General features: G+C 42.0%; 1 protein-coding gene across 1 annotated transcript; it reads right to left on the bottom strand.

Annotated features, from left to right (window-relative positions):
- Window positions 1-1,210: 1,210 nt before the first annotated feature.
- On the bottom strand, window positions 1,211-12,814 carry ATG14 (autophagy related 14; the record flags this gene model as incomplete). The annotated part of the gene is made up of 9 exons (XM_010016145.1): window positions 1,211-1,517; window positions 4,272-4,357; window positions 4,466-4,556; window positions 5,645-5,762; window positions 6,215-6,444; window positions 6,861-7,098; window positions 12,088-12,169; window positions 12,574-12,616; window positions 12,752-12,814. Coding segments are annotated over 9 exons (1,258 nt in total), but the record flags the coding sequence as incomplete, so codon positions are not given.
- Between the last annotated feature and the right edge of the window lie 5,153 nt (window positions 12,815-17,967).

Raw genomic sequence — 17,967 nt, 5'->3', positions numbered from 1 at the left:
GGGATGGGAGGATGCTTTTACATTAATTTACCCCGTGGAGAAGTACAATGTCCCAGCTATAGAAAATGTAAACCATACGTTGGAAGCCTCGCTGAGCAAACCCATCTTTATGTCATACATACCGCAAGGCAGAGGAAGCGGAGGAGCACTTGCTAACAACGCATCTGTCAGCATCGCACCTCCTGCAGTTTTACAAGCGAGCCACCAGCTGCGCTGTGGGCATTTCTGCAGTGAAATGAAATCAGCTTCTTGGCATTCGGTAAACAAGTAAAGAAAAAACCCACCATCAACGTAAAACAGAATAGGGTTTAAAACGCATGTAGTGTGGAGATCGTGTGACTTCATTAAACTAGCTCGAAATGAGGTTTTTCTCATATTAAAAAGTGGCAACGTGGTGTTGTAACTGATGAATATTATTGCAACAACGCAATCCTGTATCGGCATCAAATGTGGGTCTAAGCTAAGAGAACGTCCAGTGTTTCTTTGGTGTATGATATTGAGAGTAAAGAGCCTGTGTGCTTTGGACAGCACAACACAAAACTTCTAGACTACCAATGGAAACAGCAAGAAACAAGCCAGTTCTCTACAGCAAAACTGGATAAAGATTCACAACTGAAGCTAAAACGAGCAATTTGCTGTGTGAATTCCTCTCCACGCTGTTTCTTTGTATTAAAAATATGGCAACAGAGATTAGAAAACATGTTAAAAATGCAAAATTTTCATGTCCTGAATGAAAAAAATTTAGAAATACGCATTTTTTGCATTTTGCAAGACAGATTTAAAACACACACAAACGGAAACCCTGTAAGGAGTTAAGAAAATGTGAACTGCATTTGCACCGCTGTCCAGGCTGCACACGGAGCAGCCTTCTCTCTGTACTCATCCCGATCCAAACACTTAAAAACCTGTTCCTGCTTCAGAAAGTAGAGCTGGAGGCTGCCGAGTCCTTTTTCTTCAGTACTCAACAATGCAGACAGAACCAAGACACAAAGTGCCGTCACAGAGTCCATCAGAGTCCGTAGCTAGCTAATTTACAAAATGGTACCATCACAGTCATCTTGGGTAAATAAAAAGGTTTTTCTGGTTTACAAAATGAAAGTCTGACCTTTTCTTTGTTCCAGGCACTACTTAACTGAATATGTAAGGTTTACTACAGCATTGTTGGGGAGGGATTCCTTCCACAAATCCTATGATCCTTTTCCCATGCTCGTTAGCGATGTCCAGTGTATGCCTTCAGCCACGAGGTCACCGAGGCAGCAGCAGAGGAGATCATTCCACCAGCACTGCTGCTGGCAATGGGCTGAGATACCTGCGTGCTCTGGCTCTGCAGCATCTCCACCTGCTGAGAGGGGATGTCACAGAACCTGGGGCTTGGCAGGTTCTCCCAGTCTGTCCCTAGGTCTGTCTCTTCATCGCTGACGTGCTCATCTCCGCTCTCATCTGTCTCGCCAGTGGCACTGGGATCCACAAACTCCATGGAGTCTTCAAGATCAGCACTGATTTCAAAAGGCCCAGACCTGTGAACATGAACATACTGCTGTCAGCCCATTTGACACCATGCAAGAGAGACACTGTCCATTTGCTTGTATGAGCCCTGGGCATACCAAAGCACCCTGCTCTGTCATGCGTACAGCAGAAGAATTACAACACCTCTGTGTCTATCAGTTGGCAAAGAGAAACTTGCTGGCTACAGAGTTAACTGTAGACAATGGTGAAACAAGAACAGTTGGCCAAGGAAGTGATAGCTGGGTTCCAAACCACAGAGCAAGAATGGCAGAAGAGATGTTCTGCTTTGGCAGGGGATAGTGAAACATGTACACACAAAAGAAAAAGCTATTGATAATAACTCACAGCTCCACTGGTGGAAATCTCAGCTTGATGGGGAACAGCTTTTATTTTTAATGCTAGGCCTGGCCAGGCCAAGACAGCTGCAGCTCTGTCAGTGAGGAGGGTGTAGTTTACAACTTACAGAACTGGGCTGGCACAGCTCACTAGTGGAGACTTCCTGTAGCAGCACTTCAATCAGAGCAACATCTCAAGATCGTTTTTACTATGCAGCTGGTCAAACACTGGAAGAGGTTGCCCACAGAGGCTCTGGAATCTCCTCCGGAGATACTCAACGCCCCCCCCGGGCACTAGTTCTGAGCAGCTTGCTCTGGTTGGCTCTGCTTTTGGTGGAGTGATGGGCTGGATCTCCAGAGGTCCCGGCCAAACCCACCTGTGCTGTGACTCCATATTCCCTGCTGCCACTGCCTGGTGGGAGAAGCAATTGCATCCCGCCCCATCCCACTGCTTCACCAAAAGCTGGAACGCCTTTACTGAGCCAAAGCAGGCAGTTCCAGAGGTCAGAGAGGTTTTCATGGAGGTGGTGAAAGGTGGATTCCCCACAGCAAGCAGTGTCCCTGGCAAAGCTCATTCCAAAGCACAAAGCTGCTCAGCAAAACAGGAGCAAGAATTTAACGTGGGCAAGAGTGTTTCTCCAGCCTTAGTGGGAGAAGGAGCCTGAAGCAGTGATTTACTACAGAAAATTTTAATCCAGACAATTAAACCTTGGTAAAATTATACGTATCTGAAAAAAGCAGCTTATAAAGGAGACTATCAGGTTAACTACAGGCTTAGATATCTAAAGGAAAATAAAGAGAGCTCGTTGATGCAAACTTTGCAGACAGCTGAGAAATTAAAGGTAAACGCTCCTCTTTCATAATCCAGAAAGGAATGGGAGCGCTGCCTTCTGGCAAAGCATTTTGCTTAACAAGGCAACATAAGAAGAGAGTCATCAGGTTTAAGGCCAGAGGGACCATTAGATCATCTCGAGTGACCTCCTCTCTGACAAAGGCCATTAGTTTCCACCCGTTCCCCCTGTCCTGAGCCCAGTAACTTCTGCCTGATGAAAGCATCCATTCCAGAAACTCATCCAGCCTTGACAGGATGACATAAGGAAACAGAGAATTCCCACCTTCATTCCTGCGGGTAATTAATCTTTGTGTTAAGCACATGTGCCTTGTTGCAACCTAGCTCAGAGTCTTTGCTTCCAGTGGTGTCTATAAAGCCATTCACTAGCCTGTACTTTCTCCCCATGAAGGAGTGGAAAACAAGTCATCTGTCAATCTCATCTCTAGTGAGCTAAATCAGTTTCATACAGACTGAACTATACCCCTCGCTGGCAGGTATTTTATCCAGCTCTTCCCTGTAACCTCTCTGTTCACTACATGGACCTGACTGATGCGTGTGGAGCTCTGTAACATCCACACAGAGAAGCAACACCCACAGTGACACTTGGACCTTTTACAGCAGTTCTTCTTTCTCTGGGTATTTCCTGCACTCTCCTTGTTTTCAGGCAAGCAGCAAGCACCTATTTTCTTCCAAATTGAGCTGTTTTACAAAGATTTGGCTCCCCATATCTTTGGGTTGAACTAGTAGGGATATACCCAGAGAACACAAGGGAAGTGATGTTCCTCTCAGTGGCACTGAAGGTTTTTAAACAAAACTAGATCTGTACATGAGAACAAAGTAGAAAAGTAGATTTTGGAACATTACTGCATTTAAGGGGGAATAAAGCACTAGTCAGATTAAACAAATATTTGCAGACTGTCTCAGGCACAAATGACTTGTGATGGGATTATCCCAACAGGAAATCAATGTTGTAGCTTTCTTCTATTTAAATTGTAAAAAAAGATTATTAAACGTGGTGTGCACAGCCCACAGGAACTGATTTTCTTTTCATCATGTACTAATAGCAGAAAAGTTGACTTTAATCTTAATTTACATATAGATTAATATTATTTGAAGTGTCGACCTTGGTCTAGGGTGTTCACTCAGTGGAAGTGTTTTGGGGAAGATTTACCTAGTGTTTGTTTTAGGGTTTAAATTGCTGGATGCTCTTAGGTATTTACATGTTGGCAAGATGTGGGTAGGGTGATACTTGGAGCACGGTGGGACTGTCTGGCATATGCACTGCTGCCCCTGGAGGGAAGAAGTTTCTGCTTCTGAGCATAAGGGAAATAAGTCCATAATCAGCTACAAGGCCTCCAGGAGAGCCTGCCATATGCAGAAGCACAGCATACACACATCTCTGAAATCTGATTTCCTACTCATGACCCCCTTTCTCTGTCTCTCTTGTCTCCTCCTTGTAACTACACTGATTTCTGATGTGCTGAGGACTGATCTATAGGTAGAGCAGAAAAGGAGAATTTCCCTCCTAAGCAACAAGGCAATTACATAACTTCAAAAGAGATTCAGACACAGGTGAGTTGAGATACTGCTTTTCTTACCTGCCCAAGTTCTTGGTGTCTGGGCTGACCAGGTACATAAGGTTCCTGAGCGTATGCAGTGGGTGCAACAGATCTAAATTTACATGCTACCATGGGGAAGGTAAGAAAGACATGATCAGTTACAGTGGCAAACCTGCAGGCACAGCTGATCTTTCAAAAGCTATTTAAAGAATCCAAACATGCATTTCTCCTACCTGAGAGAAGCAAAGGTGCAGGATATTAGCATTCAGCTTTTTCACTGCCCGCGTGAACCTGTGTCTGCTGAGGTTCTCTCCACAGAACTCGCTGTTGAAAGACCATACACACATACACATGAATAGACAGAAAGCACAATCCTGGGAAAATACACTTTCTGGAGACATCAGCATTCTGTGTCCTGGCTTCCTAATAAACCCTGGAGTAAACATCCTCATAGTAAGCACTTGTTTAAACTGTACAGCCAGTTTGAGAGTGCTCAGGAGATTACTTTTTCACCTAGCAAGACTGTTAGCATTTCATCAACAAGCACTGCTTGCCCTAGTCTCACTGATTTCAACAGGACAGGTGTATGAAACTCAAAGATCCACTGTAGCAAAGCTATTTTGGCTCTCCTTTTAAATCCTGCATCATTTCTTGTTCCCAAGCTTTTCCTTCTGTGAAGGCTGAGCTCCCAAGTAACAGCATAACCCCCCCAGAGATCCTATACAACTTTCATGTCCTCAATTCAGCAATCACTATTTTAAACACTTAAAAGAATCTCAGCAGCATATTTGAGATCCTGGGAAGACTGACCAGGTCTACAGCTTCCTCAGTACTTCTGTACAGACCCCATCTATTCCACATCAACATTAAAAATCTAACAGTGCTTTTCATCATGGGATTTACACAATACTCTCCCAGATGTCTGGCAGCCAGCTATGTTCCCCATTGGCATTTTATCCCAAAGAGAATCACACTGCTATCACGCCATATTATTAGGCCTTGTTCTGCAGCACTTAATGTAGTGGAGCTATTCAAGACGACTAAGGGTTGCTGAATTGGTCTGGGATTTTGTAAAGCACAGTAGGGTTTCATAAAATGAAAAGTGCTATTCACGGATGTCATATTTCAATTTCCAATTTGAGGATGCTGAATATGCCAGTTAGAAAGCTGTTATTTTCAACTATGATGGTTGGTCTACGCTCTCAGGAGGTAAAAAAGGGAGGCGGCACTATCAATCGTGGACTAAAATCCTACTAGTCCTCCACCCCAAATTAAACAGCACAAAAATCTATGAGCCATCAACTGGTACCATAAAAGCTGTTCCAAGCAATGACTTTGTTCCCAAACCCAAAGAGAATTAAGATCAGTCAAAACTGGTCACTGATTCACCTCAGAGGCTTGCATTTACTTGCCTGTTGCAGAGCTTCTTGGGAAGATTTACATCAAGTATGAGAGACAAAGTGTTAACAAGCTGAGTTGCATAGCACAATGCAGCACTGATAGTATAAGCAGGGTTATTATGTTCCATATCTAAAAGAAATAAAAACATCATGAAAGTCTCATTTCAAAGCCTCGGTGGGTGTGCTAATGTGTTACTGAAGTCTACTCTGGAAAATGTCATTTGTGAGTATTGTGAACAGCCTGAATTCAACAATCATTTACAGTGAAATCTGTCAGAAGTTGGTAGAAAATAGTAATTCTTGGAATTCCTGTTAAAACGACGGCATGTGAACCATGTCAAAACTGTGAATAATTAACTTTATCTCTCTATTACATTGTGCTGTGTCCCAGTGAGCATTTCCTGCAAAAGAGGATTTCAGTGGAATAATCCTTATACTGGTGTTTATTTCTGATGCACGTTTGTCTGGGTGAGAACAAATGGACTGGGCTACTGCTCGTCAGTGCCTCCTGCTGGCATCCAAGGCTGCAAGTTCTACGGCTTCTGGAGCATCCCAGATGTCTAATCAGACCTTGCTCCTTACCCGGTCCTTGTGTAGTCTTCTTCTCTTCCACCCAGTTGTAATATGCTGAATAGTCTCCATTATTAGGAAGGGTTATCCAAGGCCCTGTGATGCTGATGCTGGTGTCCCCGTTGTGATCATCACACACCCACCTCCCAGAGAGATATGTGGTTCTCCTGGCTTCCGCAAGCTTGCTCACAGTGCTAGAGGTCATAGCATTGTCACTCTCAGAAGACACATCTGCAGGATCTCTGTAACACCCAAAGAGGAACAAAGTGTTTTTAAAGAAGCATTAAAAATGCAGCCAGAGATACACTTGGCAGGCACTTCGCCAGCTTTCACAGAGAGCAAAATCTTGTAGAAACACTCCTGCAAAACTCCTCATTCCCAAAACTACTTCCCTTTGTTCCAGGATTTCTAATTATCTGTTTTAAGAAAGTTTAACATTGGACACATACCTCAGATCTCTTCTGGGGGAGATGCTAGCACCTCCAGATTCTTCTATTCTGGATCTCTGCTTTTTGGGTCAGATGCTTTGCCTTTGGGAAACACCTCCTCCTCCCCACAGATGCTAAGGGAGCCAGGGTGTCTAGCTTAGACTTACATGACTCACTTCTGGGTGTCTAAAGCTAAGTCAAATTAATCCAAAAGGATAAACCTTCTATACCTCATGCTTGTCTTTACTTCTTCAATGGGAAATATGACTGAGGTTAGCTCCAGGATATGCGTCCGACGAAGATTTGCCAGATGCTCATACTGGATTTTCAAATCATAGGTTTTTTTCTCTACCAAGTCTCCCAGCTTGCGGTTATGCCTCTGGATCTTCTCTTTCTTCTCCTGATGCCGCTGAGCCCTGCGATAATGCTTCTGGTTCTCCTCTTTAATTCTGAGAAGCCCCTCTGCATCTGTGAAAACAGCAGCAGAAGTTAGCCTTGGAAAAGGAACTGTGAGGTACTTGTAGTAAGCTTGAGAAAAGCATAACTATTATTTATAGAAAACAAGATCTGTAACAGCTTATAACAGAAAACCCTGCTAAACTATTAACATTTTCCAGCTGCTCAGTGGTACAACTTTTTAATCTTGTCTGAAGATCTCCAGAGAGACTGAAATTGGGACTATTCTTTCCTATCTTCTACCCAGCTATTTTTTGATTTGGAGCAGGAAAGCCAAGATTTCCCAGTTTAATTAAACTTCATGACAGAAATAGCTTGACTGTACATGTTTGCATGGTGTTGGCCAAAAAGACAGGCATTGCTTGCAGCCAAAATCAAGAGCTGATAGCATCTTCATTCACCATTTCTGGCACCATTGCTGCTATTAATGTGTTATTTGGGCTTTGCGTTCATATACGTGCTCTTAAAGCACTTGGATCCCAATGATGCAGACTTTGTGTTACCACAAGGAAACACTGACTATCTCCTTTTCCAATCACAAAATGAGAAATCATAGAATCACAAAATCACAGAATGGTTTGGGTTGGAAGGGACCTTAAAGATCATGTAGTTCCAACCTCCCTGCAATGGACAGAGACACCTTCCATGAGACCAGGTTGCTCCAAGCTCTGTCTAACCTGGCCTTGAACACTGCCAGGGATGGGGCAGCCACAGCTTCTCTGGGCACCCTGTGCCAGCGCCTCAGCACCCTCACAGGGAAGAACTTCTTCCTTATAGCTAATCTAAATCTGCTCTCTGTCAGTTTAAAGCCATTCCCCCTTGTCTTATCACTACATACCCTTACAAAAAGTCTCTCTCCAGCTTTCTTGTCAGTCCCTTTAGGCACTGGAAACTGCTCTAACGTCTCCCTGGAGCCTTCTCCAGAAATGAGCTTATGTACTGTACAGTGCTGCAACCGCCTGAATTTACTCCATGCGTCAAGTACACTAGAGCTTAGAAAAATATCCTTCAAGAGCACCTGCTTATTCTCCTATAAAATAATTAACTGCAGTAACGCTTCCACAAACATATGGTGCTAGAGCGCACCTCTGTCTTTTAAAAGCGCACGACAATATCCCTTATACACAATCCCAGAATACATGTCTAAAACTCTTAATGCCAAAACCCTAGTTTGAACAAAAGTCCACATCTATCAGTCACTCACTTCCTGGTTTTATGGCTGAAAAGAAATAGTGTTAGTTAGATTCTACTAGAGCAAGGCATTACTTTCTTGTAATCAAGAAGTGAAATAACTGTTCCTTACACAGAATGGAAGCACTAAGCCCTGACGTCATTTTACTGATCTAGGCTGATTTCAGGGCACAGATGAGATCAGAGTTACAGTAAGAATTCTCTGTGGCATCTGCTACTCAAAGAAGCTGCATTCTACACTGCTAAAACCAAGAAAGTTTCTAAGCAACTACCTCAAACACCACGTTCGGTCTGTCAGTCTTCCCACTAGGGGAGGAATAAAAGGCTACACCCAAAGATTGGGACCCAAGACTGATGCCCATCTGCAGGTCTGTGCCCAGTTGTGTTCAGGCAGCACACAATAGCCTTCTGCTAATCCTGGTTTGCACCTGCCGACCTGGAACTGGCTGGTCCCTGGTTTGGTAGGGTGGGAGACCAGGACTGCTGGTACCCCCCGAGTGTACTTGCCCCTGCAGACACAGTGGGTGCTTTCTCTGAACATCAGCAATTATTTCTAGCCATCTAACTGATCCATGATGTGTGTTCGGTAAGAAGAAAGATCTGAAACGTGGGAGACGCAAAGTCCCAAATTAAAGAAGGTGAGAATAGCTTCTCTGTGCAGATAAGAACTAATAATCCTCAGGTTTATAAAATAAACGACCCCATTAGAGGAACCATAGAAAAATCAACTTTTCTTTGAGCAATACCAAGAATCCCTAAATGTCAGCTAGTAATCCAATCTCCTTTAAGTATTCCTGTAACATTAACAGAGAATCAATTAACACTTGCATTCATTCTCCCAAACTCCCCCTTTGCATAAAGAGACAGAAGAAGAGTAAAATGTCCATCTGCTCAATTTTCACGTTCATGTTGTACTTAAAAGACTACTTTTTCATAGAGTGAACTCCCTTTTCTGCAGGTCCAACCGCAATTATTTGAGAAGCAAAGGAGAACACTGCACACACATTTCCTCTTTAGTAGTCCCAATGCAGAAACAACTGTCATTTTTTTTGGCATAGCACTTTTGCTTTTTAACCCAGTTACTGAGGTGATTAAAATTTGTCCCCAGAAGTATTTCAGGACACCACTATGTCCCACACATCTACACTGTCTGATGAACGCAAGCTTGGGCACACCGCTATCTGCCCAACAGAGAGCTATGCCAGATATTTGCGAGATCGTTGCCTTGAACTCTGCTCCACAGACAGAAGGCAAACACACGTATTTTAAAACCTTATTTGAAGAAGTAGCAATTATTGAGGTGTTCAGAAGAGTCAACTCTGAAAGCAGGAACCCAGTGTACTAGAAATTGTTCTCATTTCAGGTAACTAGACTATGCCATATCCAACAGAAGAGAAACAACTTACTTACATTTTCTAATGCACTCAAGAGTGAACCAAGTTGTGTTTCTGATCTACTGGCTACAAATGGCAAGAATTCATTTTGGGTCTACCTGCAAGAGCAATTTTGGGGTAATCGAACTAACAATAGATCAGCTGGGCAATAGTTAGGTCATGGGTTAAATCTAATTAAGTTCACTGTGAATCAGAGAATTTGTGAAAAGCTGCTGATAATACATTTCACAGAATAGTAGAAAAGTGGAGGAACTCCAGTCCCCAGTTAGTCCCAACGTTTTACCACCTGCAGAGGTGCATTTTGAGAAAAGGTGACCAAGGTCCTCAAAGTCATATTGACTTCCTCCTTTCTTCACAGGCTAATGAGAAAAAGTAGTTATTATTGACTTCATAATAATTGTCAACTTACTGAAAAACTTCCCTTTCTTCACCTTCCTATTCTCTAAACCAAAAATAAATTTTCCTAGACATTCCTTGTGTTTTATTCCTGATATGCTCTTCCAGACTTTCTCCAGTTGATTTTTCTCTTTTTTAAATTGCTCAAATTGGACACCAGACCCCCACTGAGGCAACACCAATGCTGGGCACAGCAGGATAACTGCTTCCATCTTAAATACAATGCTTATATTAGTATAACCCAGAATGAGGTCTGAACCTTTCTGTAGCAGCATTAGACTGATAATTTTTATTTACTTTGTAATTCCCCTGATCCTTTCCTGTCAAATCTCATCATCTCCCACTTCGTGTTTATATGTTTGTCTTTCCTAAACAACGTGCACTTGTCCTTCTCAGATGATGCTGTCAAATTACCTGCACGACTTTGAATTTGATCCTATTTTCCACAGAAGTCATATCATCATCCACCTTGGCTTCCTCCATTCTACCTTCTATCCTACCATGCAAGCTATTATGGAAAACAGTGAACAAAAATGGGCCAGGAACTGGCTCCTGCTGAGCTCCACCTGTCTCACCTCCTCACTTTGACAATTATTGCCACCCTCTGAGCGCAGCCTTTCTAGCCTTTTGTGTCAATCTGACAGTGATTACATCCAGAGCAAATGTCTTTGCTTGCTTGTGAGATGGTTTGGTGTAGTGCCCAAAGGCAAGGCATGTTGTCTCTTCTGCTTCATCCTCCATTGGACCACGTGATCCTTAGACAAGGGGTTGATTTGACATGGACCATTCTTAACAAAGTGACACCTATTTTTAATTGTGTTACCTCCTAGCTACCTGCAAAGTGACCACAGGTTTATAATAGCATGACTGTATCACCAGTTTAAGGTTCTCTCTTCTTCCACCCTTTGAAAACTGATACTGTTTTCACTCTTTCTTGGAACATCCTCTGTCCCATGTGTTCTCAAGTCCTCCACAGACAACTTTGGCTTGTTCTTCAGGTTCCCTAGGGTGAATCTCATAAGGGCTTGCTGTCATAATATAACATTTAGCTGCCTGTTTTCTTTCCTCAGCGTGCAGTCCTCCTGTGATGTAAAATTTAATCTGGCTGAGCAGCTGATCACATTTCTTTGTGAGAAGATGAAGCAAAGAAGATGCTTAAATGCTTCAAACTTCTCTGCACTGCTATTTGCTGTCTTTCCTGTTAACAGACTTATCTACTTCATCTTTTTCTTATTTTACATTTCTTATTGTTACTATCCATCCTCACTAATTGAAACCATTTGCATCTCAGCCTTTTTGATGTTATCATCACATGCTTGTGCTATTCCTTCATAACTATTGTCAAGTATATGCCTCTGCTTCCACTCTCTGTATGGCTCATTTTGAATTTCAAGTCATACAAATGTTCCTGATTCAATCAATATGCTTTTGAATATGCTTCCTATATTTCCTCTTCATGTAGGTTGTAAAGAGTGCTGCATATTCTCTTCTGAAAAACGGTCCTACAAATCTCTCGTGAGCAAAAAAAATGTAATGAGTTTCAAAACAGAAGCTGCTGACTGGTGGCAACTCACCAGTTTATGTCATATTTCAATGACTCTTGCTCAAGTAGGATTTCAGGATTTCTAGACAGGTGTGGGTTAAAATTCGTAAGTACATGAAATTCCTAACAGCTGCAGAGCTGCTTGCCTCCTCTTTATCAAGAGGAAGCGATCAGGAACACCACACTAAATAAAGCCATCTCTAGGGACAAAGCCGAAGTCACAGACTGCTAAGCATTTACTTTTAAAGCTGTTGCAAAATGATCTCCATCCAGCTGAATAATGTCTACTGTTTGCTAATTAAAACCCAAGCATGAAAAGGCTAAAATCCGCTCACCGATTTGCCTTCAAGTTGATTTAAGAAGTGACGGCTTGAAAATTCGTAATTTTTAAAACCTTAAGATTCAAATTCACATCAATTGATTTTTCACTCTAAGGCACACAGTTTTCCACATCACAAAAGCACAGGCATTACTCACATCTTGTCATTTCATCATTTTCTTTGCAAATGGTCTGTTTCAGCTGCTCAATCCTCATCTTGCAAGACATTATTTTCCATCTCTGAAAAAGAACATTCAGCAACTCTAGGGCAGAAACGACTTCAAACACACTGACTAATGATTAACAACAAAGCCAGCAGCTCTAGTGTAAAAGTAGCATGATGTTCTTAATTGGATCATATGAACAAATAAATATTTCATATGCTGTTTTGTTCACAGAAGAATGCCACAAACAAACTGAATGCTTAGTATAAAGTCAATCAGAATAAGAAGTTATTGAACAAATATCTGATAAGAAATGAAAATGGCTTGGAGCACTCTGCTTGCAGAGCCAATTTCAGTTTTGCTTACCAACAAGCTTTTTGGGAAAGCAACACAACGCCCTCAAGGTAAATTGTGACTTTAAACTATGACATTTAGGAATTCAGAGAGTTTAAAAACTATGGGACACTTTGAACAACTCACCAGCTGATCAGTTATCCCTTTCCCTTCCATGGCCTTCAAAACACTAGAGGAAAAAACATGATTGAAAGTTTTATGACTATCTGGACTACGTCTGTCTCCAGCAATAGCACATTAGAGAAACTGTTTCGTTTTTCTGAGAGTTCTTATAGCTTATTTTTATTTAATAACTACAACTTACTGCTTTTGGAATTCTCTCTGTTTGGTTTTAAGATGCATCAGCTTTTCTTTCTTGTCTGAAAACCTGGAAGAGATTAAAGGGTTTAATTGGTATTTTCACAATATACCATTGTCAGTTGTCTGAAAAGATAAAAAGACCAAAGCTTGTGGCAGCCTCTAAACCTCAACTTTCTGTCTTAGTCTTGGGAAATGATGGCTAAATGTATAAAACTCTTGCAGAATTCTACAGCACGTGTCTCACAGGAATTGCAACAGAACCTCTAAGCTGAAGAAACATCAGCCTGTTGCATTACATAACTTGTAGGCAAATTACTTGCTATTTCTAGAAGATTTACAGCTTAGTAATATCAATATTTTGTGGAATAAGAAAAATGTAGAGTATTCTAAAAACTTTTAGTCACTGGAGAAATTAACAGTACTATTTCAGATACCATAGTGAGACTGAACTGCATTACTTCACAAGCTGTGATGGCCTTAGGCAAGTCCACTCTGGTAGTGGGAAATGCAGGTTTTCACACACTATGCACTGCATTTTCTCCCTTCTGACGTGGAAGTGTCTTGTGCTTTATTCATTAATGATTCCAAATAGGACAGCACTCTCTCAAGACTTTTACATGACATCCTAATCTTTGTTGTTTTAGTAACAACAATGAGTTGAATAGTCTTCTACTAAACACCTGTAGCTACCACAAGCCCATGACCCAAATGTCTATGTATGTTCTGCTTCACCAGATGTTTGAGGTATGGGAACTGCAAAGAACTGATGAGAAGGGAATTTTTTCAGGATTCATCATCCTGTGTTTTCACCCTTTGAACATGCAGAAGCCACCATGTTCTGCTCTCCTCCATGTTCCACAATGTATTGAAAATACATTTAAAGAAAATATGAACAATGCACATTGAGAAATTACAATGAAGCATGAAGTGACAAAGCTAACAGTAAGAGCAAACAGCAAGCCAGACAGCCATGAGATTTAGACAACATAAAAAATAGCAAACGTGCTTTGTCTTCTGCCAGCGTATGGCTTCCCAGCTTTCCTTTGTCTTTGTGATGTTACAGCACTGTCCTGATCCATGCCTCAAAAGTGTGTACTGGGTTATACCAGTGCGGGAAAACAATCAGTTTCCCTCTGCAACATATGGAGTCGACAACTTCACCCTAACAGTGGTCTAACGTTTTACCTACCAATCCACCAACTCCTTTATTTTATAGATATCTAACCTTTATTCAGAATTAATTACACAGTAAGCCTTGATAGGATGGCATATTGGGCCTCCCTCTCTGCTCAACTCTGTGGGTGTCATTTCAGGTAAAACTTGTACATGCTTAATTTTTCTCCTTGAAGTGCTTAAGTCTGAAAGCTTGGTGACTAACTTTGGGTTCAGAAAGCATGTAATCACTGTTCTGGATGACATCAGCACTAAAACAACAACAGAACTACTGGCTGTTGCCTCATAGTCAAGCAAAAATATGTTTTCCGTCCAAAACAAACCAAAACCAAATGGAGGTGGCTTGGTATAAAAGCCAGAGGCCACGCGTGAGCTGGAGGAATGTGGTGCAACTGGAGTCTGGCTGCTCAACCCAGCGCGTGTTCCTTCTTCCTGTGTGTCCTCACCCCACCAGTCATCATGGAAATTACAAAAGTGCACTGTATGAGACTCCTGTTTACCACAGAGTAATGCACACCTACTGTACCCCTGACCTTTGGCTGCAACCAAAAATAACTTGGAGCAGAAACACACCGCTCAACAGTCACACAGGGAGAGTGCGCTGGGGTAATTTGGCAATTCTTTTCAAAGCTGGATTAATGGGCACAGAGTCTGACTAAACGCAATTACCCAAATCATGTCCATCACATCAGCAAAAAGTTGAATGATCTGTCAAGAATCTGGGACTAAATTAAGCTCTTACTGCTGAGGGAAGACAGAAATATTTGTGAAAGCCTGCAAAAATTACAGCTCACCACGCACTTCAGCAACTACGTCAAACAGCTCCTACAAACTTCTTCAGCAGGTTTCTCCTAAGCAAACATTTCCATTTCTTTATATAGCCCTAATGTTAATTGCACTGCATCGTGTAACTGATTTTTCTCTATAGATCTACAGCCTCTTGATTTGGCAAAGAAACAAAACTTTGGATGAATTATTATAGGAACTCCCATAAAATGTAAACTGAGAGGTGAGAAACTCAGCATCTCAAATTATCTATTAAATGTCTCTCTTTCCTCAAGTCTTACCATATTAAGCTGAGATTTTCCACAGTTACCTGGCTTATTTCCACATGTTCATAGTTAGAAAGAAGCAACCAGAAGGAAGGACTTCCTAATCTACAGGACTTGATTAATGCTGAAGGAGCTAAGGACAACAACAGATACCCCCATTGCTCTATCTACCTATTCATTATAATAAAACTCAATCGCTGCAAAAAGTCACTATTCCTGATTATAAGCCACAGCTTAAAGAAGTCAGACAGGCTTAGATGTCACAATTATATTGTCTTTGGCTTTTGCCATCTGCAGACGCATGAGGCAAAGCAATTCAGTACGCCTGTAAATACACTCTGATAATTTCTGCATATGACAGGCTGGAGTAAACTCCCGGGAGGAAGAAGAGTCTCCAAGCTGAAACCAACATCAAGATGCCAGCGTAGCTTTTGACTATACTACACATTACTAATGAAAAGAAGAATGTCAGTGATGATTTTACTGGGGGACTTCCAGACTACTCATCCTTAATTATAGCTGTACCTCAATAATTAATCTTAACAGCTCCTCAATCTCTCTCCCTCACAGATACAGGGTGTGATTTTTGCCAGACACATGAACTTCAATCTTATTGTTGCTTTTATAAAAGTCTGCACGCAACACAGTCCAATGAAATCTGAAATAATTCTTACTGTTAGAACATGAAATCATTATCTTCTACAGAAAAATCACAAGAAAATTGTAAATAAAAACCACCACTGGACACAAGAAGTAACACTAGCTTTCTGTCCACGAGAGGGAACAATCCTTCCCCCTATCTATAACACATCAAAAAGACAAATGGGAGGCCCAAGTGACCCCATACACTTCCACATTCTGAATTTCTCACACGGTGCTAATAACTGAGCCACACCAAAAGCCCTTGTTGTGACCCTGTCAGCCTCCTCCAGTGCCGGCCATAATGTTGATCTAAAATTAGCTCAGTACTACTAGAAGGCATAAAATAAACAAATAAATAAGGATGACAGTAAACACATCCCGAAATCCAGCCAGTTAACTGCACCTGTCCCTGCACGACTTTAGCATGGTGTGTGGCCACTGTTTCAAACGTCACTGCCTCTCCCTGTGCTCGCATTGCAAGACATTCATAGACACCCGCTCACTGCTTAGAAAGAGGAAACACAGAAAACTGACCTATGAAGCAGCAGGCTCCTTCTCACTTTTTTATCAGTCATTCCAAGTATTAAGGGTAGAACATGGACAAAACGTTGTTTTAAAAAGAAGTAATGCCATTATCTTCGAAAGAACAAGAAGAAACCCAAGCTTTACAGGGCTTTGTCCCTACACCTTCCTGCTGCAATCAAGTGTGCTTTTGTTTTATTCACTTTGCGTTACTTGTATATCTGAGGTTGTTCCTTTAATTCATTAATATGAGGTTGTTGTTTTCAGTGAATTGCACTACTGCTTCGGAAAGTTCTGACCAGCAGGAGAAGCAAAACCTGGGGAAATTGAGCATACAGGGAGGCCCCATGAGAACAGAACAGCAATGATGCCCACAGATGGAACCACAATGCCCAGGCAGAGGGGTAAAAAGCAACATACAGGAAAAAGACAGAGACTTAATCACTGCAGTTAAGAAACACGGTGTAAATATACAGAAGATGTTCTAGCTACAGATGAATGAGACAGTTAAAATATCTTAGGAGGATGCAGTGAAAACTGTCAGACAGAAAAGCTGATCTTGTTTCACATGAGCAGATACAAAGAAGATAGAGAGTTGGGTTTGTTTTTTTTTTCTCCAACAAGCTCTTGCTTATGGTACTTTGGCTAAAGCTGCTTCTTTATGTTTTTTCTGATGCGCAGAGAAGCTTCCTAAGCCTTGGTTAATACAGAACTAGTGCCTCCACTGTACTGAAAGCTACAGTTGAATTTCTGTAATTAAGCCTGATGTTTAGCCAAAATCTTAGGGCTACAAAATAGGCAGGAAAATAATACTTGGTTTACATTCCAAACTCCAAATCCATTTTTTTCATGGAAGCTACAGATTACCCTGAGCGGCCTCACACAAACACAGGTTTTCCATCTATTTTAGAAAGACTAAATACAGTTTGTGGTTCCATCACACAGTTTTTCACACAAAAAAAGAAAAAAAGCAAGCCCATCCAGTGGCAGACTAAGGTCTCAATTTTGCAAGCTGATTCACTCTGGCTGACACCCTATGCCCACTCCCACTGACGTTAATGGAAGAAAAACACCACCATCCCCGTGGCTGGTTTTGTGTTTGGCAGAAGGACGCCAAGAGCCTTTGGTGCAAGGACCATACCGCACCGCCTGCTGCTTACCGCCTTCCCAAAATAGTTCAAGAAATCACTCTCAACAGCTGCTAACAAAGCTACAAATGAAGGACCAAGAACACGGCGTCAGCCAAAAAATCAGAGCTATTCCGGAGCTGGTGTGGGGCAGACTTTTTAAGAACCTGGGATGGACATGCTGCGATCGACAGCTACAGAGGGGCAATCTGCATCTTGGCCATGTAACGAGGATATTTGCTTATTGATGTATCGCTTGTTCAGCCACCCTCCCGTAGGGCCAACGCTTTGCAAAAAGGTGCAGGAAGGCGTGTGATTAATCCCAGACATTTATCTGGAATTCTAAAAAGGGGCCCGCAATTAGGACTGTTTATACAGACAAGAAAATCAAAATAGTGGCGTTTTCTTAAGTACCTTCCTGATTTTAGTTTTTGGAGATCACTGTTTTAACACATGCTGCTGAGAACAGATATGCATTTCAGATATCCTACCACACAGCTCTCTTTTTGCCCTGAACTGTCTGGAGCTTCTGTCGGCTACATCAACACGGGCATGCCTGCTGGCAGCTGCACCTGACTGAGTGAAAGTAGGGGCGCTGTATTACTAATTATTATTATTACTATTTTAAGCAAAACGCTGTGGGTGCTGCTCTGCCTGCTTGCCCCCCACCCCTAGCAGGCAGCCCGGCGGTGGGCCCGGCAGCG

Source organism: Nestor notabilis, unplaced genomic scaffold (genome assembly GCF_000696875.1).
Source record: "Nestor notabilis isolate BGI_N333 unplaced genomic scaffold, ASM69687v1 scaffold29916, whole genome shotgun sequence".
Lineage (NCBI taxonomy): Eukaryota > Metazoa > Chordata > Aves > Psittaciformes > Psittacidae > Nestor > Nestor notabilis.
This window is presented reverse-complemented; position numbering and strand designations above follow the sequence as displayed.